The sequence below is a fragment of the Seriola lalandi genome, unplaced genomic scaffold (assembly GCF_002814215.2).
Source record: "Seriola lalandi dorsalis isolate HSWRI2012SDOR001 ecotype SW California unplaced genomic scaffold, Sedor1 jcf7180002054881, whole genome shotgun sequence".
Classification (NCBI taxonomy): Eukaryota; Metazoa; Chordata; class Actinopteri; order Carangiformes; family Carangidae; genus Seriola; species Seriola lalandi.
In genome coordinates, this window is record NW_019525434.1 from 145,293 (window position 1) to 172,516 (window position 27,224).

At 41.4% G+C, this 27,224-nt stretch overlaps 1 protein-coding gene across 7 annotated transcripts in view; it reads left to right on the forward strand.

Moving 5' to 3' along the window:
• LOC111671510 (DIP2 acetate--CoA ligase A) overlaps positions 1-27,224 on the forward strand; it is an 81,170-nt gene that overhangs the window by 30,130 nt on the left and 23,816 nt on the right. For all 7 annotated transcript variants that reach the window (XM_087179936.1, XM_087179937.1, XM_087179940.1 and 4 more), the window contains exons 2-5: positions 16,613-16,684; positions 21,587-21,700; positions 21,790-21,909; positions 25,719-25,988. In XM_087179936.1, the coding sequence (XP_087036062.1) occupies positions 16,613-16,684; positions 21,587-21,700; positions 21,790-21,909; positions 25,719-25,988 (576 nt within the window). The remainder of the gene's footprint in view (positions 1-16,612; positions 16,685-21,586; positions 21,701-21,789; positions 21,910-25,718; positions 25,989-27,224) is intronic.

Genomic DNA, 27,224 nt, shown 5'->3' on the forward strand with positions numbered 1-27,224 from the left:
GCTCCTATTCTGTCAGTGAAAGTTGAACAATCAATCTTTTTCAGCACATTCACTCCCCGTGTTAGACGACCCCGGAGAGCCCTGCTGCTGTCACCATGGTGACCTTTGCTTGGGACAGACAATGTTGGACACTAGGAGATTCAGGACTATTGCTGCAGATGCTGGAAGCCTTGGTTTAAATCACCAGTGCTGGCCAGGCTGAATCAGACTAAGAGCCTCACATACTGCCAAAGTCTTTACTGAAAAAAAAAGAGCAAAGAGAAAGCAGCCTTAATGCAGACAGTCAAGCAACTGAATGGCTGTAAAGACATCAAAGAAAGTGTTTTTAGGGTTTTTCTGCCCCTGCATCCCTGTTTCGTGTCATTTGATAGATAAAACATGCAGAACAGAGACAAACTAAAAGAGGGAGACTGAGAGAGATCCACTCTAGCTCTTATCCAGCCCATCATGATACATCACCTTTCCCTTTCCTTCAACCATCCACTCTTTACGATTGCAGGCTCCAACCCTCCCCTGGTGATACTCTAGAGAGGCAGATCTTTGCTTGGCTCATAACTTCAAAGTACATGCCCCCTCTTCTTTTTCCTGCCTACCTTTTCAATCCCCCTCTTCCTTTATTTGTATTCTCTCTCTTTTCTTTACACTGTTCAATCAATATCTTTTCCCCTTTCTGCTGTTTTTTTCTCTCTTTGTCTTCCTCTATCTCTCAGCACCTCTTCCCTTTCCTGCTCCCTCCCTCCTTTTTTTTTTCTCACCCTCATCTCTCATCGAGTGAATCCCACCAGTTCAGAGACATCAAAGGCATGTCTCCCCCTCTTGTAGCAGTCATTTACCCAGGCAGGCGGGCCGGCAGGTTTCATGCCAAGGCCAGGTACCCTCAGGGGAGAGTAGCAGCATGGAAACACACTACACCTTATCTGGCAAAGAGAGTGTGGAAAAAAGTAAAGGCTGATATAAGGGGTTATGTCATACTTGGTGGAATGAATAGGCAAATGGTGGTGAAATACAAGCCATTGTTTGGCTGCACCCTGAGAGCAACGAGAAAGAAATAGGGGATGAAGAAAAGCTCTGCCTGAGAACTAACAACCATAATCTAGAATGACTGACCTTACTTTTTTCTTTTTCTTAGTTTCCATCTTCGCAACTATTTTTAGAGGAGCTTCCTATTTTCCAGGAAACGGCATAAAGCCTGTTGTCAAAGCACAAAATGTAGTATGGCATCTATTTTAATAGCCGCCGAATTTTGTACCACATAATATCTCCCTTCAGTCGGGATTGTATAGCAGGCTTAACCATGGCTCTTTACAATGACATGCCTCTATTATCAAATTTCCTCTTCTGCTACTCTCTCCTCTCATACTTCACGAGTGTAAGCAAGGGACAGTTTTGAAGTTTAAATAGCATCCTTTTACAAATGTACTCTTTTGAATTTCTTTCCTTTTGAAGAAGAGCTTAAAATAGTGAGCAGCCTATAACATAGTTTAACTGTCCTACCTATATTTTCTAGGTAGTTTCATACTGTTTCATTGAAGTTAATACCACTGTCCAGTTTTCTGTAGTGGTTTGGGTTGTTGATGACTCACCAGTGACGGGGCCCCTGCTCCTGTCAGGTCAGGGCTGCGCACTGCACTCTGCTTTACAAAGACAATACAGTCTACAGAGTTAATGCTACATGGCCAAAACACAATCACACATAAAGCAAACACATATATGCAGAGCAATTCTTACACATGCACATTAACAGAGGTTGGCCTACACTCACACCCCCGCTCATGCTTTTGTCCCTGATCAGTCAGTGATGACCTTCAGAGGGTGGAAGGTAAGTGTCCACTGTGCGGCACAGATTAGGTCAGCCTGAAGGGAGCTGTGCAGTTGCATTAACACTGTTAATGCCTTTTAGGAGAGGTCACAGGCTAGCATCGTTCTCACGTAGGTACAGTAAAGAGTGGACATCTGCCACTCACCCATGGGCCCCGTCCCCCTACATCCCTCTCCCAACCTCTCATACCTCCTCATGTCTCTCTCACCCCTCCTCCTCTCTGCACTGGCCCACATCTGCATTCTCAGCACTCTAGCTGCGCATAAAGGGACACGGCTCATTTCTAGGGAAGTGCTTTACTGCCTTTGAGATCAGTAGCTGCTCCTGTGTTCAAAGGTGTATGGTATTAATGTTACAAGCAACGCTGGGTGCATACTGTCATTATTAAAACACACATGTATAGCATATAGACTATATTTAAACGGTGATCTAAATGAACATCGTACAGTTGCAATAGCAGTCACAGAATACTGGCATATTTACAGTACTGTGACATTTACTACCTCTGTTTATTAGTTCTTTTTAATAGTCTGGTAGTTAGTTGCCAGGATATTAAAACAAAACAACAAAATATAGAACAAATTAAATAAATCTTTGTGAAAAGTTTGTGTTGCAGATGCAAATCTGGGATTTACTTTTTTTTTGCATTTTTATCGATTTTATTTTTATTTTTTTTAAATGAACTAATTCAGTAACAAATAACAGAACCAAATTCTAAATGTTAACGTTTTCTATTATTACAGTAACAAATGTAGAGGCTTGTGCAGCTTTAACAGAGGTATTTTCTCTCTATCTGCAGCAGATTACTCATAGATTAATAGATTATATCTCTTAGAATAATAGAGATTATCATTTCAGCACTCATAGTGCTGCCCTGCTGTAAATACAATGGTGTAAATGTTAATCCCATATGGAAAGATAATGGCTACTGCTTGCCATGACGGGTCAAGGGTCTGTTATTTTGTGTAAGTGTAGCTCTTTGCTTGTGTTGCTGAAGTAAAGTGATTGCTTTTTTATAGCTTGGCCTTTGCTGAAGAGAGCTGATTACACAGAGCTCAGCCTCATTAAGAGCACACTCATTAGAGAACATGCACAACTACTGTGATAGATGAGCACAGGCTAAGTGCTGCCACTTCTCATGCATATACACACACATTGTAAAGCCACGCTGTGAACATTCTGGAAGAACAACCACAGGTTGAGGAGGAGAGAGGAGAAGGAGAGAAGAAGAGGAGGACAAGCAGACCACTCTGGATGAAATGAAGGATAAGAGGAGACGGTTAGAGTAGCGATGGTGTGGGAGCCTTCAGGCTACACATCTCTCTAGCACCCTCTTTTGGGCAGATTATACAAAAGCCCAGCACTATTAAACTGACTGTGCACTCTGGTGGGAATTGGTGAGATGCTATCGTGTAACACGATAAGCCTGTTTGACAGGAGCATTATTCCCACTGTTATTGAGTTGTGTGGAGTATCAGATTATCAAAGTAAAACTAATGTGTCATGTTGATGTGGGGTCTGACTGTAGCTGAAGGGGCAGAGGACGCCTTATTCTGTCAATATGTAAAACATGAATATATTTAAAAGTGTGTGCTTTTGCATGTGTCTGTTTGTGTGCCTGTCTGATGTGTGTGTGTGTGTGTGTGTGTGTGTGTGTGTGTGTGTGTGTGTGTGGTGAGGGGGTGGATCTCAGATGAGACTGACTTTAATGAGCTCTCTCTTTCTCACACACACACACACACACACACACACACACACACACACACACACTTTCCGTCTTTTCTAAGTTGGCCCAGCTAACATTATAAAAAATTATCAAGCCATATCTGCTCAAGGATGTACGTATGTTCAAATTGTTACAAAAAACTACATGAGCCAAAAATACCTGTAAATCTTCTGTTGTTGTTAAACCCAACTCTGCTGGCTGTCAGTGCATGTGCAGCATTTTTTCTTCTTCTCCACTCCTCTCGTAATAAATATCTTGTCTGAGGGCAACCAGATGTTCCAGCCAGCTATGGACTTGTTAACAGGGGCTGGGGCAGTGTTGAGCTGTGGTGTTAAAATTTAAAAGGCTTAAGTCTGGCCTTGAGAGCGCTATCACTGCTCCACTGAATTGATTGAGTGCAGCCAGAAGAGCACAGCTCAGGTGGTTGTGTGGCGGAGAAAGTGAAAGTGCCACATTACTTAAATAATTCATATTTATACATATATATATATATATATATATATATATATCATATATTTGTAATAAAATATAATAATAATTATTACATTGCATTTAATTAATTATGGATGATTAATTATAGATGAGTTATTGCATGCATACATGAACTAAAAGTGTGTAAGTATGTGCATATTCCTATACTACTAGACACAAAGGATCATATGCTGCATAGTGAGCATGGTTTTTAAGGTGGTCGCAACGGCGTCGGAATGATAGAGGACAAAAAATGAAACGTAAGTGGGGCCAGAGAAGAAGGACAAGGGCAGTATGGAGGAAGGGAAAACAGTGAGGGGTGTAAGAAGAGGAGTGAGAGAGAAAAAAACCCAATGATATGTTAAGGTATTTTTACACTGCAGATGTAAAATCTACTACCATGACATCATGGTAGTTAGCAACAATGTGTAAAATAAAAAATGTTTGCAGCGTGGATGATATGGTTTGATTTACATGTGACACAAGTTTCCATGCAGTTTGAGAGCCCCATGGTTATTTATCTTTTGTTACAACTGTATGATCTCAGTGAAATACTGATCTCTCCGTAGAAACTGTGTTTTTTATTGAAAAACCTCGGAAATTTGCAGGCAAATAGCTGCAACTCTGCAAGCTTGAATGTAAAAACAAACATATGCAAGTGTGTAATGTGAATAGTAGATGATGCCTGCAGAGCAGGAAGGAGGACCGTCCGCATCATGTTTGTGTTTGTGACAATATATTTTTGGATGTTGGAACGGAGGATTTATGATGAAGAGAGGACGGGAAATGGAAAGAGAGGAACAGATGGTGTTTGAGAGGAGGTGAGGTGGTCATCCTGTCCAACGCCTGGTGAGATTGGCCTGTTGTTCTGTTTGTGCATATTGGAAAGGGAGAGAATGGTAGTGGACCAGTGACCGACTGCAAAATTGTGTTTGGGCGTATTTGTTCTACATTGTGTGTCCACCTGCTTGGTCTGTTGACCTGCTCTGATGCTGTATTGATTTTCCCTCACCTGGATAGCCAGTCTCAGCTCTCTGGGAAGAGCTGTGTATATGTGGAAACAAACAATTTCATATCAGCAGTGATGACGAGAATTAATGGGTGTATGGCATGTTTTTGTGTTGAAAAATGTAAACATAGACACACACAAGCTTTCACACTGATGCTGGGCTCCCCTCCAAAACCCGGTCATGAATCACAAGCGAAGAACAAAAGACTGTCGTACGGCTTGTTAGACTCGGAGCAGCGCTAGTTAGCCGGGGCCCCTGACATATAGATATGGATTCACAAACACACTCACACAAACGCACAGTTGGGGGGCAATGGCCTGCGTCTTTAATACAACCAAGTGTATCTGTGTGTGCACCTTTTAATTGGATTGCCACGGTGGCCTTGCATAGATCTTCAGCTGTTTTGTGTGTCCATGCAAAAACAGCCAGCTCTCTCCCACCCCGCTATCCCTCACCATGGCAAAGGTGTTTATGTGTGTGTATATGCTAGGAGCTTAATGGCTAAGCCCATGTCAGGCCGGTGAAAACATGGTCATTCATATGGTAATAACCAAGCAAAGAAGAGGACAATAAATCTCTCCACATCCTCAGAGACCGTACAGAGAAGGGGGCAGAATCCACAGAGCTGGGAGCTTCAGATGGGACACGATCCCACTCGTCTCAAACACCAGGGATGCAGGGTTTCTCCACGAAGGTAGACGCTGGAAGAGATGTGAGTTGCTTCTGCCAAGTAGGTGGAGCCATAGTCAGTAGCATTTGTTCTTCATGGGGCAGTAGTTAGTTATATTTATGAGTATATTTATAAGTTATGTTTGAAATTGTTGTAACTGTGTCTGGATGGTTCTTTGGAGGGCAAAAAAAACTAATGATCTGGCAGGTTTTTGGCTCGTATTTGTTTTATCCAAATCACAGTTTATTTTATAATAAACACAATATTGCAAACAAGGGTAATTTTCACCTTTATATTAATCAGAGCATTTGCTTGAAAGAGCATAAGTTTCTTGCTCGGGTTATTAAACAGGTCCCCTGAGGAATGTAAAACAGTTTGGCTGCATGCAGCATTGTGTGGCTGAGCACGTTGAATAGCATCTGGACAATGGCAGTAGATTTCCCATCAGAGCAGACCATTCTGTGTTTTGGACTTTTTTCAATTGAGACGAGTTAGATTGCTGAGTTTGAGAATAGAGCTGTGATGCACTGAATAGAGGGCATTATTGATACTGGCTTTGACTTTGATTGAATTGATTTCTTCTGTCTAAAAACTGCTCATAATGAGGAAGATAATAGCCAAGTAGATGGTGTTATTTCAGTCACCTAATCATCCCATTGTGGTAACACTTGGGGTCGATCCATGTGTGAAGGGCACTTCCAGCCGGACATTTCAGTCACAGGAGGAAGTTTTTCCATGAGGACAAGTTGGATGAAGCTCCAGTTTTAGACTGACCTATTCATTTGCAACTACTTAGGTCATACTTTTGTGCTGATCACTGCAGTTCTGCTCACTCTGTAACAACACCACTGACTAGGATATGTTGCTCTAACAACAACAGTCGCACGCATTGGTTTTCTGCATTTTAAGAGAGATGTTGAAGCTGTCACCACGAGCAGAGCTAATTTATAGGAATGCCATCAAGTAACTGAACCGGCAGGTTGTACAGTAAGGTTGGCACTCCTGAGCTAAACACGTCAAGTACAGTAGGTAGTCCTTCAAATGTGGCTGGAGGCAGAGTGGGGCTTGTTGGCTGTGAACAGATTCTTGTCTTTACTCTGAGGCTCCCACACTGGTCACGCCTGTCACACAGATGTCTCGCTCCACAAATCACACACATAGAGACACACATAATGGCAACATGAAAGCATTTAGACAATGAGAGAATCCAGTCTGACAATATAATTAATTTTTACAACACAGTTCTCGTATTTCTCGATTTTGCTCCAGCAGATCTAAATAGTAAAATAAATGTCAATGTGCTAAAAGACATTACTAAACTACACTCACTAAGCAGAGGCTATTTATCTGATGCGGTCAACAGGATTACGAATTAGGCCTGTTCTTTCCCATACTTGGGTTCTTTGTTGTCATTGCTCAGGATGGTTTCATTGAACCATATGTATAGCTGCACCGTGTGGTGTTGGATAGGACAGCTTCTGCTGCTGTCCATTTAGGTGAGATGCATGTTTACACATCAGGAAACTCTGGCTGAGAGCCAGAATAGCAGCACATCGCTCACTAACCGTGCTGCTGAGTCCAGCCTGTGCATCATGTGTCTGAATGAACTGCGATGAATATGTTTGGACTGGAGCCAGGACAGTCCCTCTCTCTTGCTCCCCCTCTTACTCTTATACAAATGCACACGTTTGTAATCAGATACTTGTGAGGACGCTCATTGACACAATCCATTCCCTGGCCCATTTTCCTAACCTTAACCATCATAATTAACATAACTAACCCCAAACCCTACACTTAACCTAAACCGCAACCCATCTGATATCCAGGTCCTCACCTTCAAACAGCCCTGTGATAACTTGACGACAGCCCAGAATGTCCCCACGTTTCAAAAATGTCTTCTAGGTCTAAACCTCAAACTAGACCTCACAAAGATAGCCATACATGATTATGCAAACAGTACACACAGGTGGCAGGGCCCCATACTTTCACATTTCACACAAACAGTGACGACAGTGTGTGAGGTTTGTATGTGTGGTGTGCATAATATAAGCACTCTGCATTAGCATTAGTATTTGCACTTGGGTTGATCTGCATCAGTGTCTTTGTGAGAACTAGTGCAACTATCACATGCCTGTGTGTGTGTGTGTATTCCTTTGATGTGTGTGTGTGTGTGTGTGTGTGTGTGTGTGTGTACAGTGTCGGTGTTTATTTGTGACTGTTAATTAAGGCCCCCCTCTTGTCTGCTCCCCAAATCAGTGCACAGCTGCAGGGCCCCCTGTGTAAGGCAACGCTGCATCTAATGTCTTATTATTCACACTGTCTGTCTGCTCACCAGCCATACAGAGCCTGGGGGATGGAGGGGGATTTTGGGCTCTGTGTGCATGTGTGTGCGTGCGTGCATGCACATATGATGAGGGGGTTCTGTATTAGCAAAGTGGTAATAGAGGGTTCATTCCGTCCCCTAATTCTTGGGCACTGCTTAATTAAAAGCGATACGACAGTGAGATTGGAGCCACTGATGGATTGAGACTGAGAGACGCCCAGGCACTTCAGGATCAGGGATATCTGTGTGTGTGTGTGTGTGTGTGTGTGTGTGTGTGTGTGTGTGTGTGTGTGTGCGTGCGCGCGCGCCTGTGTGTTAGCATGTGTCTGTGTGTCTAGTGAAAGGAAGAGGAAGTCATTACCTTTTAATCATATCCTCCTTTATTCCTTCTCCCTTTTTCCTCCTCTCTCTTTTCTCTCCTCATCCCCCCCTTCTGTCTCTAAATTCTCCCTAAAGCCTCCTCCAGTCTGCCCCGACCCCCTCCGTTTCACCAGCTGGCTCTCACTGTCAAGCTCCTTGTCATCTTCAATCAACCCCTCTTTTCTGCAACACTTACCGTCCCTGACTGTCGTTAACCTACACTGTGCATTCATGTCATTCAGTGTGACTCAAGCTGTATCATTCTTTAGTCACATATTTGTTATAGCCTTGGGGTTACTCAACATCTCCTGGCATTATTGAAAAGTACTATACTGCTTTCTTCAGCTTGGAGCTACATTCAGTATGTGAATTAAAATGATTTGGCCTGGAATCAAACCACAGTGGAAAGAGATCCAGGACTACTGTCATGACATCTATTCCTTCACAACCTGCTTTCTTAACACTGTGTTTAAGAAAAAGGTTGCTACTTTAATAACTGTGTGAACATATACTTTGACAGACTAGAAAAATAGAAAACCTTAATGGCAATATGATGCAGTTCAAAAGAACTATAGTATCCACCCTCATAAGCTGAACACCTTTGTAACACTTAGATTTCAGTTTTTGTGTCATTTACCTAAATTGGAGGTGCCAAAAAAATAAAATACACCACCATACTGCAGCCGCTAACAATAGACGAGGCATACGATTTATAGCACATTTCATACACAGTTGAGGTTCAAAATGCTTTATAAATGGCATTATGAATTAAATAAGACAGGAATATTTAAAAAATATATAAAATAAAATTGAGAATTAAAACTAGAAGATCAATAAAAGGCAAATTGACAAAACTATTCATAATTTTGTCTATAAAAAAAGAAAAACATCAATTGCACACATTTGAGAAGCTGAAACCAAACCTACCCTGAAGCAAATTTTTTGTCACTCGACTAATCAGTTAATTGACTCAATTTATTTCAAAAAGGTTAGTACTTAAAGCAGGACTTTCTATTGGATCATGTTACATTGTAAAGGGCTTTCTTTTTTCATTTATTTATCTGGTGTTTAACATATGAATAGCCTCTAATCATGTGAGCTTAAACCAACATGTAGAAGGTGTCTGACCCACCAGTCCAAGGTCACATGTAGTTCATGTGAGTCTGTAGAAACGGAGAAGATCATCTATTGTGTGTGGGCGTGTTGCAGGAGTGTTTGTGCAGGTCCATTAATGTGTGTGTTAGCAAGGAATAATTGAGCCTAATTATATGCAGCTATTCATTGAAACTTTCAGCCATAGGGTGAATAGGTCTCTTTCAAAAATGAAATACGAATGCGCACGCACGCGCGTGCACACACACACACACACACACACACACACACACACACACACACACACACACACACACACACACCATCACACACACACACACACACACACTTGGGACTTCTGTAGCACTCCATCTCCAACCAGTCTAAACACAGGGCAGTGTTTTCCTCCACATCAAAGGCTCCTCATCACCTGTTCATGGCTTCTGTTTCATTCCAGTATAATAAAATAATTTTTCATAATTTCACATCAGCAAATTCGAGATGGAAATTACAGTAGAATTACAACCATTAAAGGTCAGAGCCAGGGTACAGGTATATTAACCAGTTTGATCTGGCTGTCCAGGTGGTTTTGTGATTATCTACCATCCAGCAGTGTTATAAGAAAGGCTTTTCTTTCTCAGCTGAGGACTGTAATGTTATAGCAAGCATTACCTCTAATGGTTTGGTTTCCTGCATCAGTGTAGAAGCTTCTTTGTGGCAGTGAAACAAAGTTTACATGTTCAGTAACTTGACCTGTATAAACGTGTCATAACAGGCTAATGAAGCCTCCTCTATAGTTCTTGTACAGTGTGTGTGCATGTGTGTGGTGTGTTAGATTGGTATGTAGGAAGGTGGGGGGCAGGGGTCCGCTTTGACACCCTAATCCCGCAGCCTAGCTCGGCTTTGTGTTAGAGACCTTAGAGGAGAGGAAGGGAGGGATGGAAAGAGTGAGAGAGAACGAATGGGAGAGGGAGGGGGTGTCGGGGGCAGTCGATTGAAGAGAAGGGGGGAGTTAGGAGCGCTGTGTGTTTGAGAGAGGACGAGAGGGAGGGGAATGATGGGAAGATAGAATGAGGGAGATGGGGTTCGTTCATTCTCTTGCTCTCACTGTGAAAGGAAACAAAGGATGCTGAAGAGCCTGACTTATGACAGCAGGACATCTCAGAGTTTGCCTGTTAGCCTGTTAGCTGGTTAGCCTCTGCTGACCTGACTGCCTGTATTCTGCCGCTGGCCTCTTCTTCTGCTGTCCCTCCCTCCATCCATCTGTGCATCCCTCTCTCTCTGTCTGTGCTGAAGACGTCTCACCGCTGCTCTGCTTGCTCCTCTAGCTTCTGCATGTGAGTGATTCTGCCTGTGTCTGTGTGTGTTAAAACAATTTAATAGGAACAATACTTCTTTTTGCAGCTGGGTTAGTGTTTTTTGTCATGTAGACAGACTAATAAGCTAGACATGTGATTAAATCTGTGGTGTGGATCTGCTCTTTCTCCATCTAGCCCTCTCTTTGCCCCTTACTTATGTCTCTGCTCCTTTTCATTTTCTGCATCTGTCAGACGCAAGTGAGAGGAAGCTGTGTGAAGCAGAGGCATATGCCCATTTCCTCTGTATTAGACCTTAAGAATGAGAGGGGTAATGCTCGGAGCCCACAGTACACACCTGGAATAGTTCACTTCTTCTTTAGATAAACTCACCACTGCAAATATGCACTGGAAGAATTACAAGAATTCAGTGCCTGTTTAGAGCAAAGTTTAATCCAAATGTGTAAAACCAAGATTTGTATGCTGCAGAGCTAATGCTAAATGACAACCGGCCACATCTGCTTTTGTTGGAATAAATTACACAAGTCTAGAGAGCAAATGCTGCCCTGCCTAAATATTTAGCTGTGGTTTTTTGTGGCTGAAGGGCAGACGGCTTGGTTGCTGGCTTGGCAGCAGTGTTGGCACATTGTGGGTCAGCCTGGCACAGGAACTGACATTAAGGGTGGGTGGGGCCACCTCTCTGGCTGTCTGTCACTTAGGAAGAGAGGTTGGCAGTGTGGCACAGACTTGAGAGATTTTATTTCAGGATAAAGAAGAATTTGGGACTAATAATGAGTGCTGGACAATATGGACAAAATTAGTATTGCAATGATCATCAGCAGTACTTCAATGTGCCGTTATGTTGTGAAATTTCTCTTTAGAATCACATCTCAGAGTTTGTGAGAGATTTTGGTGAAACGTCAGTCAGTAATTTTTGTGCTGAAATGATTACCTGATCAACAGAAAATAATCAGCAATCATTTTGACATTCAATTAATTGTTTGTCATTTTCAAAAATGCCCCAGATTTTGTTCTATCTATCTAGATTTGCTGGTTTTCTTTGTCTTCCATGATAATAAGTTGAATATCTTTGAGTTTAGGACTGTTGGTTAAACAAAGCAAGCTATTTTAATTTACAACTATGGGCTTTAGGGGATTATGAATGGCATTGTTACTATTTATTTCTGACATTTTACAGACCATTTTTTAGAAATTCAGTCAGATTAATTGATAATGAAAATATTTAATTAGTTGCATCCCTTGTGTCCTCATGTAGAAATGACTTGTAACATGATATCTCAATATGAGAATTTGAAAATATAAAATCATATAAAGGGACCATACACTAAATTACCAAAAGCCCTAATATTGATTATTGTAAATGACTCATAGATACATAGACAGACTGCCCTCATAGCTCCACATACATATTCACACACACTGATCTTGGTGTGGATCTGTTTTTTTTGTTTTTTGTTTTTTTTTAATAGGCAGCCAAGAGGAGAGGAAAACACACATAGATGCAGTGCTGGAACCATTGTCAAGCCCTTGCTGCTGCTCTTTCTGCTATTTGTGTGTGTGTGTGTGTGTGTGTCTGTGTGTGTGTGTGTGTGTGTGTGTGTGTCTCTCTGTGTGTTTGTGTGAGTGAAAATGATACCAAGGGAGTTAGTTGAGAGCAAGAGTTGAAATCCCTGTCTGGCTTTCTGCATCTAAAAGAAGAGAGAGAATATGTGTGACCAGATGTATGAATCTTGTCCCGTTACTTATTAATTTTACTTGTCTTTATTAATGTAATCCTCAACCCCACAAAGTAAAACCAAACTCATCGTGTTCATTCATGGCTTCATTACCTATCCTTATAGTGTTTGTGCAGGCTTGTAGAGGAATGTGCTGTGTTTAAGTATTTCCCTACTGATGGAACAGCTCCATCTGGGCAGATGCAAGGTAATTCTCTAATGGGGCCTCATTGGAGGAACAACTCCAGTCAATAGCCATCAGTCAGTTATACTCAATAAGACAAATCAGGGGACAGCGGGCTCTCTTGCTGTCACAGTTCAGAATGTTACAAGATTGACCATCGTATTTTCAAAACTGGGTTCAAGACTGTGAAAGTAATGTTTACGTTAACATCAATGGATGATGTGCCAGAACAAAAATATGCCTCTGCTCTGTGGTGAATCACATTTAACCACTTTTACACTTTTACCCCAAAGAATATGGACATTAGACATTTTATTTCTTTCCTCTCAGGATGAAGTGGTGCAGGTAATTAAAAAAGAGAGAGTGTTTGGAGGTCAAAAGATGACAGGAATGCTTAGTATGTGTGGATAGTCATCCCTCAAGGGTTGGGATAAAGGTGAAGAGGTTAGCCTGGTGGGATGGCGGAAACAAAGGAGCTGGGTTTTGATGAAGGTGGATGCTGGCTCAGGCAAGAAAAAACAGTCTACCAGCTGAGCCCCTGATGCTCTCTAACCATCATGACATGAGAAATGCTTCCTCTCTCTCTCCCACCCCTCCCTCCTGTGCTTTCTTTCGTCTCGCTCTTTGACACATTCATTCTCAGTTTTTATTTACTCTAGCCCATATACCCTCTCCTCCCAGGTGCTTGTTTGGTGATGTACCCTTTTCTTTACAGCTCAATTACATGGCAAAGCCTCTAGTCAGCGTAGAAGGTTGAAGGGAGTCAAATGAAGTGTATCCCATTCTGCTGTAAATATACTGTAAGCTACAGTCCATCCCTTGTGACTGTAATTTGGTATAGGTGCTAAGCTTCTCTCCAATCATCCTTCCATCTCTCTCCCACCCTGCATCCCCCTATCCTGTCCCCCCTCTGTTATTCCCCAGGTGGCAGGCCACATATTGACCTTTGAATCCTCCCATTTTCTCTTATGGATGCACTCAAAGCTCAGACACAGAGGGGAAATGGAGTGTTTGTCCAGGAATATCTAAAAAGGCAGACACACACACACACTTGCACACAAAGATATATGCACAAGCATATGCAAACACACCCATACATACACACTTACACAGGAAATATTGTGATCCTTTGGTGCCGTAGACCTTTTTGTTTTGCTGTTTAAGATTCAGGGTGAGAGTTATTGTTTACCAGTGAATGCTTGAGTCCATTTCTCCATATTTAATGACTAAGCTGTTTGTTCTCAGATCAAAAGATTAGCTTCACTGAGACATAACTTGATGGATCAGTGTGTGTGTGTGTGTGTGAGGGGCAGGTCGGCCACCAAGGCTGCTAGTCAGAATTTGGAGCTGTCGCAGAGAATAGCCCTCCATTGTGTTGTTGTCAGGCTGATTGGCTGCTGCGGTGCACGCACTCAGACACGTTGGCATGCATACAGATATATACTGATGTACACATACACACACACACACAAACAGAGACACTTATCACCAGAAAGAGTCAGTGTCAGGTCAGCCGGCTCGGCCTGTGGACAGCGCTGTATTGTTGCTTGCCTCCAGCTCTCCTGGACATTTAACAGTGCAGGCATTCAGCTGTTACTGGTGACTCAGGACCAGCAGGCCGCACAGCAACCAGTGTGACCACCAACACCTGCCTTCACACTAACATACTGTTGTGTTGAAGAGGCTTGAAGAACAGAGAACTAGCAAAAATAATTGTGAATATTTTGGAATAATTTTAGTAATATTATATTATCATAATACGAGGGGCTATAACATGTTCTCAATGAAGGTAAACAGGGTGTTGAATACAAAACTATGTGTGCACAGTATTTCATGAATCAATATAAGTTAAACACTTCACTAAGGAGCATGTAAAACAAAGTATTCCCCAAGGTAGGATGAAGAAATGGAATCGCATGGGGAGGAATTTAATCAGGTTCTGTTCAGACAGCCCTATTGAACTCTTGCCTTTTCACTTGACCTCCACCCTAATGACCCCCACTGAGAGCCTGCATAGATTAATATAAAGGACACAGCGTGATCCCTATTCATTGGACTCAAGTGTCAAAATCACATGGAAAATCGAACCACTCAGATCTTGCGCTTACTTCTGTGAACATTTCTAGCTTCCTGCCAAAACAATGTATATGTCACTTCAAGTGACACTCTCATGCTCAGAACAGCCCAGTGGTTTGATTGGCATATTTTCCACAAGGCCCCTCATCTTCCACAGCTTTGTTGCTCCTGAACGGGATAGTACTTGTTAAAGAGTTCATGTTCAGGAGCATAGTTGTTTACATACTCATGGTTGGTGCTGTCAGTCAGCCCTGTGTGAGTGAATCGATACGCTTGTTGTTGACAAATGAACGAGCCTCCACCCCGTCAGCCTCAGCGTGCCCCACAGCACTGTCTGATATGCAGTGACATCTTACAATCCCTAAATCATCAAGAAGCAGCCAAAATACTCCAAACTCAGTGACCTACTTCTGTGTTTTTTTGAACATGTCCCATGCTGACATGTGGATGTGTTTCAGTGTGGTTGGCATTTTGTTGACAGTTTCATTTAGTGAAGAGCTCACTTGTAATAAGGTTTTATATCACACTGCAAAGGCACTGTATTTTGTTGGTTTCTTTCTTCTTGGAAAAAGGCGTTTAAGGCCATTGCATGCTCCGTGTGGTTGGTCAAGCATTCCACTCTGTGACAGCTGAAAATAAACTGCAATGTACTGTATTTCTGCGTTCTTCAAAATGATAAACTGCAGCTAGCAGGGTCAGATGGGAGTGGGAATGAACGCCAAAAATGCATTGCCAAAATGTGATGTACATAATTAAATGACTTTGCTATGATTTTGATGATAATGACATATATTTTTAATGTGTCAGACTCATAAATATGCACAGTCTGCACAACATTGTAAACCAGATGACATTTTACCATTTCGATCTTGTCATATTGTTTCAATAAAGATATAACAATGCGACTTAATCCTCTTAGATCACCAATAATTCAGGCACCTATCACAGAGGCAATGCTGGGGTCATGTTCTTTTTGTTTTGTTTAACATAGTGTTTTGTTAGTTTAGGGAACTTGAGCTTATCCTTTTAGTCACCATTTTAACTGATGTGGTTATCCTTGCTAAGTCTGCTCTACATCCTGCCAAGTCCAGTGACAATTGGCAGAGTTAAGCCATTGCTGAATTTAGAGTACCATAATATTACTTAGCCTTATACCTTCAGCCCCTCTCTCTCTGTCCCTATCTCTCTATCTCCTTTTGCCTTCATTTTTCTTTCTTCATTTGTTGTAGTTAAATTTGAAGCTTGGAAAAGCTTGTACATTGATATTCCTTTCAAATAGGGCTGTTAAAATAACATGTGGCCAGCTCTTATTTAACACACTGTGTTTTAATTATGTCTGGGGAGACAACTGAGGCGGATTCAGTTCATGCTGACAACAGCAGTATTTTTACTTCTGGTAAAAAATACTGAGAGGGAAAAATGTTCCAGGCGCACCAGACAAACGATCTTTTAAATGTCCCTTGCCCTAGCTGATGTTATCATTCAAGTATTTGATGGAAATTCTCCACAATATCACATCTATCAAGTGTGATTTTTATGCTAGTGTGGATGAACCATTGCAATGTCACTTCCTGTGTGTTCCTTTTGAGAGAGATATCCATTTGGTAAGTGCTGGTCATCTGCTGCCCTAGCCCTCCTCTGGTGCCCTGCGGTGCCAGTGTAACCAGGCTGCCAGTGTGATCCTGAGGCAGTTGTGCGTGCACACACACACACACACACACACACACACACACACAAACACACACTCTACCAGGGCACGGCTGAGCTAATGACTCATCTCTCTGCCTCCCCCCCCCTTCTCTCTCTCTGTCTGTCTGTTCCTCTGTATTTCTCTGTCTCTGTCTGTACAGGGGACATCACTCAGAAGGGCTATGAGAAGAAAAGAGGCAAGCTGTTGGCACCGTACATCCCACAGATACAAGGTAAGGCACACAGGCCTGCAGGAAATTTAACGTCCAGGTTTTATCTTTGCTCTGTTAGCATCGCACTAAGCATAGTGTCCTTGCAAGAGCAAACAGAATAAGAAAAAGTATTAAAAAATGTTAGCAATGATCATTATAGGAGTAGCTTTATTTGCATATGGCACTTTTGCTTATATAATAAAAAAAACCTTAATACAGCTTGCAGAGACAAGTAATAGAAAGAAAAAATCATAAAAAAGCAGAGGGAAGAGAAATGGATAAAAAAAATCACTAAACAAACAAAAAGTAGAAGAACAAATTCAGAGCTGCTTGCAGAAGCAGCTCTGAATTAGTTCTTCTACAGCATATTTGAATGGAGTATTGAGTGATGTCAAATTACTAGATTGAACGTGAAATGGTCATAAAGTTGTCAAGAAGGACACTGCATTGGATTGTGACACATCTGTCTTTTACTCACCTGGATAAAGATGTTCCTGCTGGGTGTGTCCTTGATTCTTCGGGTCAGGACTATGATCCTGTCATCCTTGGATTTGTTACTAATGCCATAGCCCTGCTTCAGCCATATATCATTCTGATTGTAATGAAAAGGAAAATAGGTGCTAACCAAGAGAAGAAGAGAAGAGAAGGAAGGCATCATGGTCTCTGCTGTAATGATAACTGGTTTAGATTTGGATCACAAGCTCCACAGATCCCTATCTGATTATGTTTTTGCCACTCTCATAATACTGAGGCTGATTTCTTGATACAAAGTGATTATGCTAATTATTTTGAGGAATATGTTGTTTTTTAATTCCCTGTTTGTGTGCATTTGTGCTTGCCATCCTGTGTTAGGATGTGGGTGTTTGATAGAATAAGTATAAACTTTGAAGAATAGGGAGATATGAAGCTTCCTAGCTTTATGTTACTACTTATTATCTGTCTATGGCGGTTGACTGTGTAGGGAACTACATTTATTTCTATATCAGTTCAATGTATTGTTATCCACAGTCGTACAGTTTGTCGGTCTTAGCCAACTCAAGCAGACTATAGGGTCGAGGTGCTTTGTGATGAATCCCAAAGAGAAGTTTCTGTCTGTTTTCTCCATGCTTCTCTGTCCTTTACCCTGGGTCCATGGCAATCTTTGGTTTGGCCTGCTCTCAGAACATCAAGCCTCAGTGGAAACTAGAGTCTGGTGTGGGCCGCTCACTCAAGGCTTTCCACTGGAGTTAGCAGGCCTGTTATTTAGCTTGGGCGGATCATCTTCTTCTTTCTCTGTCTTTCTCTTGCTCCCTCTCTCACTTGTTATCATGGATTTATGTGTTTTCTTTCTGTCATTCATCGTTCGATCCATTCAATCTGGATCCTAACACATAAGGAAGGGAAGTGACAGATATAGCGCAGAAATGGACAGGCTTGGCAGTGGGTGAGATTCTTCATATACAACACATGCTTCCTGTAGGATGAATGGATGTTGGTGTTTAATGACACATCCATCCAGCATGATGAATCAGTGGGTTGGTATTTAACAGCTTCACAGTTGAAATAGGAGTCCAATAGACTTTAGGCTTCTGAGCGCCATACAGAATTTCATAAGCTGTTTTACTGCCTTATATTTCACTGTTGTCATAGAACTGTATATGTGCCAAGTGCAGTAAAGTAGATGTACAAAGCCAGATTGTTAACATCTATGAGAGAGTAGATTCATCTCCTTTGTTTATAGTGTGAGCTTTAAGAATAAATAATTACATGAGGTGTTGACCATACTAGGAAGTCAAACATTTAGGAAAAGTTTGTATATGAATGCATCAAACTAAGCTTTATGGAGTAATTTTTACACCTCATTGGTGAAAATACAGGTATTTGATGTGCCCAATTTTTCTTAAAGGTCCCAAATTTTTAACTTTTATGGTGTTTTATTTGAAGTTTTGATATCAATAAGAAGATATATTTGTGGTTTTAAGAACCCAAAAACCATCTCAATGTAGTTTTGCATCCCCTCCCTCAGGCTTCTCTCTGGAACTCGAGTAACAACAGTGTCAGCTTGAATAAATGATCTATGGTCGAATAAAGATAAAGCAGATTTCAGTTAAACCAAATCCTGAAATGTTGGATGGTGGGTCTGGGTGGGCTGGGCATTTTGATACTTTCACAGTATTAATATAGCACCTAGACCTATAATCAAAGACATGGAAATCTCACTTTATACAGCATAGAACGTTTATGTGATTAAGTGATTTTATCTAAAGTTATGGTTCTTTAACTACTTTTTATTTTTTTTGACTAGGAATGCATTCCCAGCTTTTTCAAAATGTATTCATCATTTTTATCAGACACATATGTTATTTCTATCAAAGCAAGATTATGAATGTGTGTGATTCAAATATACAACTGTGAACTTGATATAAGTCATTAGCCAAACGTATTTGCTCTCTAAGAGTGAGACACAACAGGACACGTGTTGTCAGCCGCCACACCGGTAAGTGTTGGCATCAGACAGGTGCTAAAAATTCATCAGGGTTCACTATGAGCCAATGACAGCATCTGCTGTGATGGAGCATGCCTCTGATTGGCTCAGTGAGATGTGTCTCTGAAGTGTGTTCTGCCCAGCAACCGGGTCTTGTGTCCTGGCTTGTTTTATAGACCTGTTTCCTCTGGGAGCTGGGAAGAGGCCGTTGTGTGACTGGGCTGTCAGAGAGACCAGCATATATTAATGTGTCTATCCATGCTCAGGGGATGCGGTGTGCGTGTGTATGTGTGTCAGAATCTATGTGTTATGTGTCCTTAATATGTCCTCAGGCCATATTGACTATATTGTGTAATAACTCATGTTATGAAATAGATTTAGTTGAAGTGTGTGTGAATGTTGCTCAGCATGGCAGCGTGTTGTGTGTTGCTGCTGTCTGAGAGTTGCTGACAGTGTGGAGCTGACTGATCCCCTCTAAGCTGCCGCTGAAAAGCCGGTTGGGCTGATGGCTGGCTGGCTGGCCGGGTGTCTGACTGGCCATCCAGCGAGGTGTTGGATCTAACTGGCTGAATGTGACCTTGGTAGAACTCTGTCCTCAAAAGGCTGTTTTCTAATGGTTATACCAGCAAGGGCAGTCATCCTGTGTGCTTCACTTTTTTAGTTGCACTGTTAATTTTGGTTCCCATGTTTTAATATTAAGACCTTCTCTTAAGCCACAATGCGACTGTTAGTTTTAGTTACGTTTTACTTTCACACATTACGACTGTGGAGCTGATCGTGAATATGATTGTTCTAGTCTGGGTCAATTGGTGTTGAGAGACTGTAGATAAAATCATATGGTGTGTGATCTTTAAAGAATGAAATCTCATGTCTTCAGATCCAGTCACTGCCAGTCATTTTTTATAAAGATTTGTTTAAACATGTATGTTTGTGTGTGGTTTGTCCAGTCTTTGTAGGTTTCAGCTAGTCTTCAGGTTTGTAACAGGCTTTAGCCCCTGTTCATATTAGGCCACTTACTTTGTATAAAGTACTCATCTTTGTTTGTTTTTTCTTGAGGAATGATGTTTCCAACAATATCTGTAGCCTGATTTTGTGGTTCCAGTGAACACATGTGGCTGTTTCTTCAGATGGAAAGTCAGTGAGTGGTAATGTCTTTCTCACTGACTTTTACTGGTTGGTCAGGGAAAGCCTGAAGTTATGATTTAGGGGCTGTTAGTACTCATACTAACAACCCTAAATGAAAAAAAATTATACTTATCACACAAATCCTTTAACTTTTTTTGACAACATGAATACTGCAACAGTGTGGGTAATTTATGTTGATTTGTTGACACATATGAGTTGAAATAGCTTTGTTTGTTTAGCTGTGTTCTCTGTAACACCCTGTGATGTTTCATGTTATTGTTTTAGTTATGATCCTACATTGTCACCCACACAGAGTCTTTAGTATCTTACTCATGCAAATATGTAATGTATTTACCGTAGTTGTATGTGCTATGCTGCAGATAGTTCAGATGCTGTTGCTTTGACAGCTTCCTGTTCCATTGTGTCTGATGATTGTGTCCTACAAGTCTGCCGAAAATAACTGCTAAATGCCCGTTTATATTTCTTTGTTGAATCAATGCCGAATGTAGGGCGTAGGTGGGTATGGTATGTCTTCTGTTGGATTGTTTATAGGACATTACTAATGTATTAGATCTTTAATGGCGTACAGTAAAATTAGATTCATCTAATTTGATCACATTTTACATCCGCTTGGATGGGAGCTCATCAGAATTCTTCTTTGTGTTTTTTCCTTTGCATTTATCCTTCCCACATACTTCAAATACATTGCCATGAAAGCATGATGGGAAGAAGCAAGGCCAGTAGCAGAAGACTGCTAATAGAGCTCATACCATGACCTTCCTTCAAGCGGTAGTCTTGGGTTTCCTCTCTGATGCTAACCACTAGTTCCTTAATGAAGCTCAAATGAGAATTGCATAAGCAAAAGGATGAATCACTGCCTGCATCATGCAGAGCACAGTGAGGTTGACGAGTTTGAGAGTTTGATAATTTTAGAACACTCACACAGTTAGAAGATGTTGTCTTTTTGACATTCATGGTGCTTAATCACCTCCTTTCTGTTACGTCTGTGTAATTTGCATTTGCTTCCCTTGGAAAGCTTGGAGGCAGCTGGAAGACTGCGAGACGAGCTGGATTAATTAAAGTGAATACTTTCCCAAGTCCAAGCTACTGTATTAGAAGAAAGCAGCCTAAGTAGGGATTACCATTAAGCTTGTGGATACTTGATCTGGTCGAGCAATATTTAACAGCGTTGCTCTATGTCCATGATGTATACTGCATGTGCTCATATTTCTGATATCAATATTTCTGCCTTTGAGCAGAAGAGGAAGATACAATTTTTCTTTCTGTCCTCTTATAAACTGTCCTTTACCTGCTTTGGTCTTGTTTCTCTGCAGGTGTAGATCCATCTCTGCAAATTGACAACAGGATCCAAGCCCAAGCTGTTCTCCCAGGTTCCAAACACAACAAGTCCCGGGTTGCCAACACCCGGGATGAACGCTTCAGATCTGGTAATCATGTGTATATACTGGCAAAAAGTTTTAAATGCCTGGTGCTCTTTTTTACGTTGTAACTAAACTGTGTTGATGTTTTCTCCTAGATTTGCACACAGAAGCCGTCCAAGCAGCTTTGGCAAAGTACAAAGAGAGGAAGATGCCCATGCCCTCTAAGAGACGATCCGTGCTAGTTCAATCATCTGTTGAGGCATGCACCCCGCCAGGTGAGAGCTCTGTTCCTGAAGGCCCACTGTCTGCCGAGGGCAGAGAATATCCTGTGCACACACATCCTAGGTTTACGTTCACACTGATTTACATGTGCTCCCATGAGCATTAGAGTGCAGGATGATGACACTCTGTTGTGTCCAGTGAATGAAGATGATGTTGCCAAGCATTTGTTACTGGAAAGAGATGTGCAGTTTGATGAATGTGTCCATTGTTTGTCACTATAAAGGACTCAGTTCTGACTGTTGTGTTCCCAGGCAGACCTTCCCACATGAGTTGCATAATCAGATTTTTAACATAGTCTCAAAATGTCAACCTTTCACTCGCTTTTATAACAATTTGTAATTTGTGGGTCGGTTCATTTGAATTTGTGTCATCTTACTACATTCTCTAGCTTCTTTTTGCGAGATGTCCAAGGCTCAAAAAAACCCTTTTGTGTTGTCAGTTTGAACCAAACGTTTCCCAAACAAAGTATTTAATTTTTCAATCAGTCAGGAAGATATCTGTGTAAGATCGCTTGATAGAAAACTTCCCAGTCTCTCAAACACCGCAGTGGCTTTATCTTCGGTGTATAAGAGGTAATTGTTGGGTGGCCTTGGAGCCTCATGCCTTGGGTAAAGAGAGGACACAGCGGTGGAGCGAGTAACCGGATTAAGAGCTCAGACACTGAGGTTTGAACAGGAGAAGGAGGGGGCCTTTTCATGGTTGTTTTGAGTCACTCTGAGCGATCTACTGTAATCTATTTGGATAAGGTACACCGGTTTGGCTTCACAGACCCACAAAATCATATACTGAACATACAAGATGATCTGGGACTCTGACAGTTTTTCAATGCTAATGCAGATACAAGTGTTGGGGTGCACACAGTGGCAACAGTTATGTTAGTAATTTAAACATGATGTCTGAGATTGTAAATGGCAGGCTAACCTTAAAGGCACTCTGTGTGAGTTTTTAGCCACTAATAGTGCTGTAGAGTGATATTTTGATGAGCAGGTTCCAGTATTGCTGTTATCTATGTCTAACACACATGCATCGATGAACTTATCTCTTCCTCCATTTACATCTCTTATCATTTTCAGTGACTCGCTTATGTCCAGTCACACTACATGTCTGATTTGGAAGAACCAGTAGGAAAGGGAGCAAAATCTGATTTGTATGCTTGCAGACCTGTCATTCAGTACAGTGTGACATGATTGGATGGTAGATGCCTTAATCAGACAACAGAAATGTAGGCAATATATAGACCAATGAAAAGACAAACACGATTTACACAAAACATTGTAACTAATACACAGAAAACATACAATACAAACAATACTAATCAGTGATTTACATTAAAGTTCCTCTCCACTTTGATCCAGACTAAAATATCTTAACAAAATGTTGGATTGATTTTATTCACATCTGGTATACATATTTATCTCCCCCTTAAGATGAATCGTAATAACTTTGGTGATCCCCTGAATTTTCCTCTAGTTTCCTCAGTACATTGGTTTCTGAACAAAAAACCTGCAAAACTAAAAACATTCCTATCAGCTTGAGCTATACTTTGTAACTAAGATTGTGAACATAGTAAACATTATACCTGCTAAATATCAGCATGTTGATGTCATTATAAACATGTTAGCATACTGATGTTAGCATTTTGCTCAGAGCACCACCATCCCTTAAGTACAGCCTCTTAGTCTTGTTTTCAGTACTAGTAAACAATTTAGTACACAATCAGTAAAAGTGTTTTACGATCTCTAGTACATAGATGAAAGATAAGTTGAACCTGGATGCTCCAATATGTAGGATGCCATTTGTACGTAGTCAGAATAGTCTTTGTCACTCTCAGGAACCAACCATTATGTTGTTACAGTGTTAGATTGCTGGGCTGAAGATTAATTAATATACCTGTCTTTGCTTGCTTGAACATAATATTTCATTGATGCACAAGAATAACTTAGATCTCAGCATTTCTGCCTCTGTCTCTACTTAGGTTTTCTCTCTTCTATATCCCACTCTACCTCAAATCCTCCATCACTTGGTGCCTTTCTCTAACTCACTCTTCATTATCTATTCTTTTTTTCTCTGTGTAACTGTGACTAATAACCTCTTTCTCTCTCTTAGTTTCTCTCCCATTCTTCCACCTTTTCATTTCTACTTTGCATTTGTTCTCTGACCCTTTCTTTCCTTCTCCGTCTGTGTTACTGTGTCAAGGTTACTGAGAGAGATTGGAGAGGCAGAGGAATAACAAACAGAATCATAAATACGAGATAACCCCCATGAGTCCGCTGGATGTTGAGACATTAAATTCTAGCTTGTTATAATCCAACCTCCTGTAGCCTTCCTCTGACCGCCTCTGCAAGGCCATGAGGAAGCTTGAGGAAAGTAACAGGGACTTTAACAGTCTCTCAATTGGTGGACTTTACTTGTAACTACCTACTGTGAATAATTAGTAGGTAGATTAATCACAGAAAGGCTCATTGGTTTAGAGAGCATCCATCGGGCATGTGCTGATCTCACACACAAGCTTTAATCTCTGTTTCTAATTGTCTCTCTCATCCCCTCAGTGGACTTGGGGTAAGTTTTCCATATGACTTTAGTGCAATATTTTGAGGTGTGTGAATGAGTTTTGTATGTTTTTCAGGGCCTGCAGAGCAAGCACTGCTGTTTTCCTTTGTTAATGGTAAATAATGGGGGAAGTATGACCTTTCTTGGTGATGTTGAAAACAGCTGTTGTTTATAACTTGAGTATTTCATGTTCTCAAGTGGGTGATGTCTAAGCTCTTTTAGCCCTTTCATTGCACTCAGTTCTCTGCAGAATGCAAATCTCAGACTGGCCTGCTCTGGTGCGACTTCAATGATCCTGTCGAAAGAACAGACATCTCTGGGAGTTTGGCAGATGAAGTGGAATGTGTTCCTTTTGAAAGATCCTTACCTTACTTTGAAGTTGTTCTTGTTTGGGCTATTTTTGCTGAGACCAACTGCTCATAGTTGCCTCAAGGGAAGAACAGTAAAATCATCAGTGACTGGGGTTCTGTCCAAGTCATAATAACTTAAGCATACACTACTGTTATCAAAGTTTACTTGTACACCAACATTGGAGATTTCAGTTTCTGTTTGTATTGTATGTGGGAAGTTCCATAGGTATGTTTTTTGAGGGGTATTTATTTGGTAAAATGTAAATGCTCCAACAGACCAAAAAGAAAACAATTTTTTTCTAGAACATCTGTAGGTCTGTAGTTCAACATAGCCAAGACTTGTAAGTTCTTATAGCTGCATAAACCCAAGAACCTACAGTAGGCGTACAACCGGGTATAATTTCTACCATAAATAAAACATTTTCTTGAAAAGCTGACTTTGTTAGTTTTATCCTCCAACCTCATGTTTTCCCATAGCATCTAATTTGTTTGCACTTCCCCTGTCCTCTACAAATATGAATCACTCTGTCCTGTTTGTTGCAAAAATCTATTATACTATGTAGTACACATATCGTTGCAGTGTGCCTGTGTGTTAGTGTGGCAGTTTTTACAGGCAGTCAAGTATCAAAGACATCCTCTACCAGTGAAGCCATAAGACATTTAGAAACAAACATCCCTCAGCTTACTAACTTCCATCTCCATTGAAATCATCTGGCCATCCCACTGAATTATATATACTATGTCCTGTATGTGTAAGTAGAGTAGTTTGTCATCAGCATATCATCTGAATCCTGAGAGTTCCATTGCCACATTTTGCCATCTTGTTTTTTTTTTTCCTGGAGACAGCCCCGTGTTCTTGTCCACTGTTGTGACGCTGCCCTGTCTTGACCTGTCAAACACAGACACCTCCTCAGCGTCAGAAGACGAGGGCTCGCTGCGCCGGCAGGGACGTCTGGCCACCTCCACGCCCTACCAGGGCCACGGCCACCCAGCCGTTGAGCACTGGTTTAACCGTGTCATCCAGGGTTCGTCCACCTCATCCTCCGCGTCATCCACCTCATCCCATCCGGGAGGGAGATCCGTCACCACCACCAACACCACTGCCCACGCAGCCCTCAACGCCAACGCAGCAGCTACCGCACTGGCCGACCTTATGGCACACACCCAGCTAGGTCAGTGACTCACAAAGTTTCACACTCCATCACATATCGGCTGGCCCATCAGTATGTTCTTTTCCCTTTTTTAATTAATGCAGCGCTCTCGTCCTGTTAGCAGAGGTAAATACATTTTTCTCAACATCTTTTTTGGAAAACTGTAAAAATATATCTAGTGTGGTTGTGAGCTGAAATAGGAAGGTATTTTAGAACTAGAATGAGATAATAATGATAATATTCTCACTATTCAAGTGTGCTGGTGGAAGTTTTCACTGGGATAACCTTCACAGTAAAATTACATTCTAATACAGTCCCTAAACAAGCCTGCAAAACCCCCTGCTTAGCTGTATGATTTTAAATTCTTCCATCTCTGTATATACATGAATCAGAGTCAGATTTTTATACTTTTCCATTGTCTCAAATTTGCTGATTTCAGCACCTGAACCTGTACTTTGTCGCTCAGGCTGTTTTTGGATAACTATAGCTTAATCGCAGACAGACAGAGGTGTCCTACACATCTGCTACAGGCAACACCTTATCTCCCACCAGATACACAAAAGCACTTGATGAGACAAGAAAAAGGGAACAAGCAACAGAGTTTTAATTCACGACTTTCTAATTAGTCGTCTCCATCTGCCTTCTCACTGTCATTCAGTCATGTGAAAGGGCTCACAGCCACTTCCCCCTCAAAGCTACTCGTTCCTCGTTGCCATTCGAGTGTCACAAGCTAGTTAATGAGATTCAGTAGATTTATCTCCATCCGTCTCTAAGCAGCAGCAAAGTGAGATGGTGTGTGTGTGTGTGTGTTCATGTGTGTCTGTATGTGTTGCTGGCAGAACGATATCCTATTAGGATGGAGCTGTATGATTTCTGTCCAGCTCGTCTTCCCTCAAGGTTGCTGTCATAAAGTAGCAGCAGTGACTGCCTTTGCATGGAGCTGTAAATAAATCTCCCATATCACCCTCTTCCTTGCCCCCTCAAACTCTTGATTCTGGCTGCCATGACGGTTGGCCATTATACATGGGAAACATTCAAGGGTTTTATGGATAGTAAAGCCGGATATAGTTAATACAGTGCATGTATTATACATGTACAGAACCTTAGTTTCTCAGGGTGCAGTTGTTTTTGGTTCCAAAATCGAATGCAATCCACTGCAACAGCTCATGAATTCTACCTTTACAAGGATAATAATGTTTTTGATTGACACTGTCTGAGGTGTTAATTTCACTATGTTTATTATTGAGGTTGTATTTG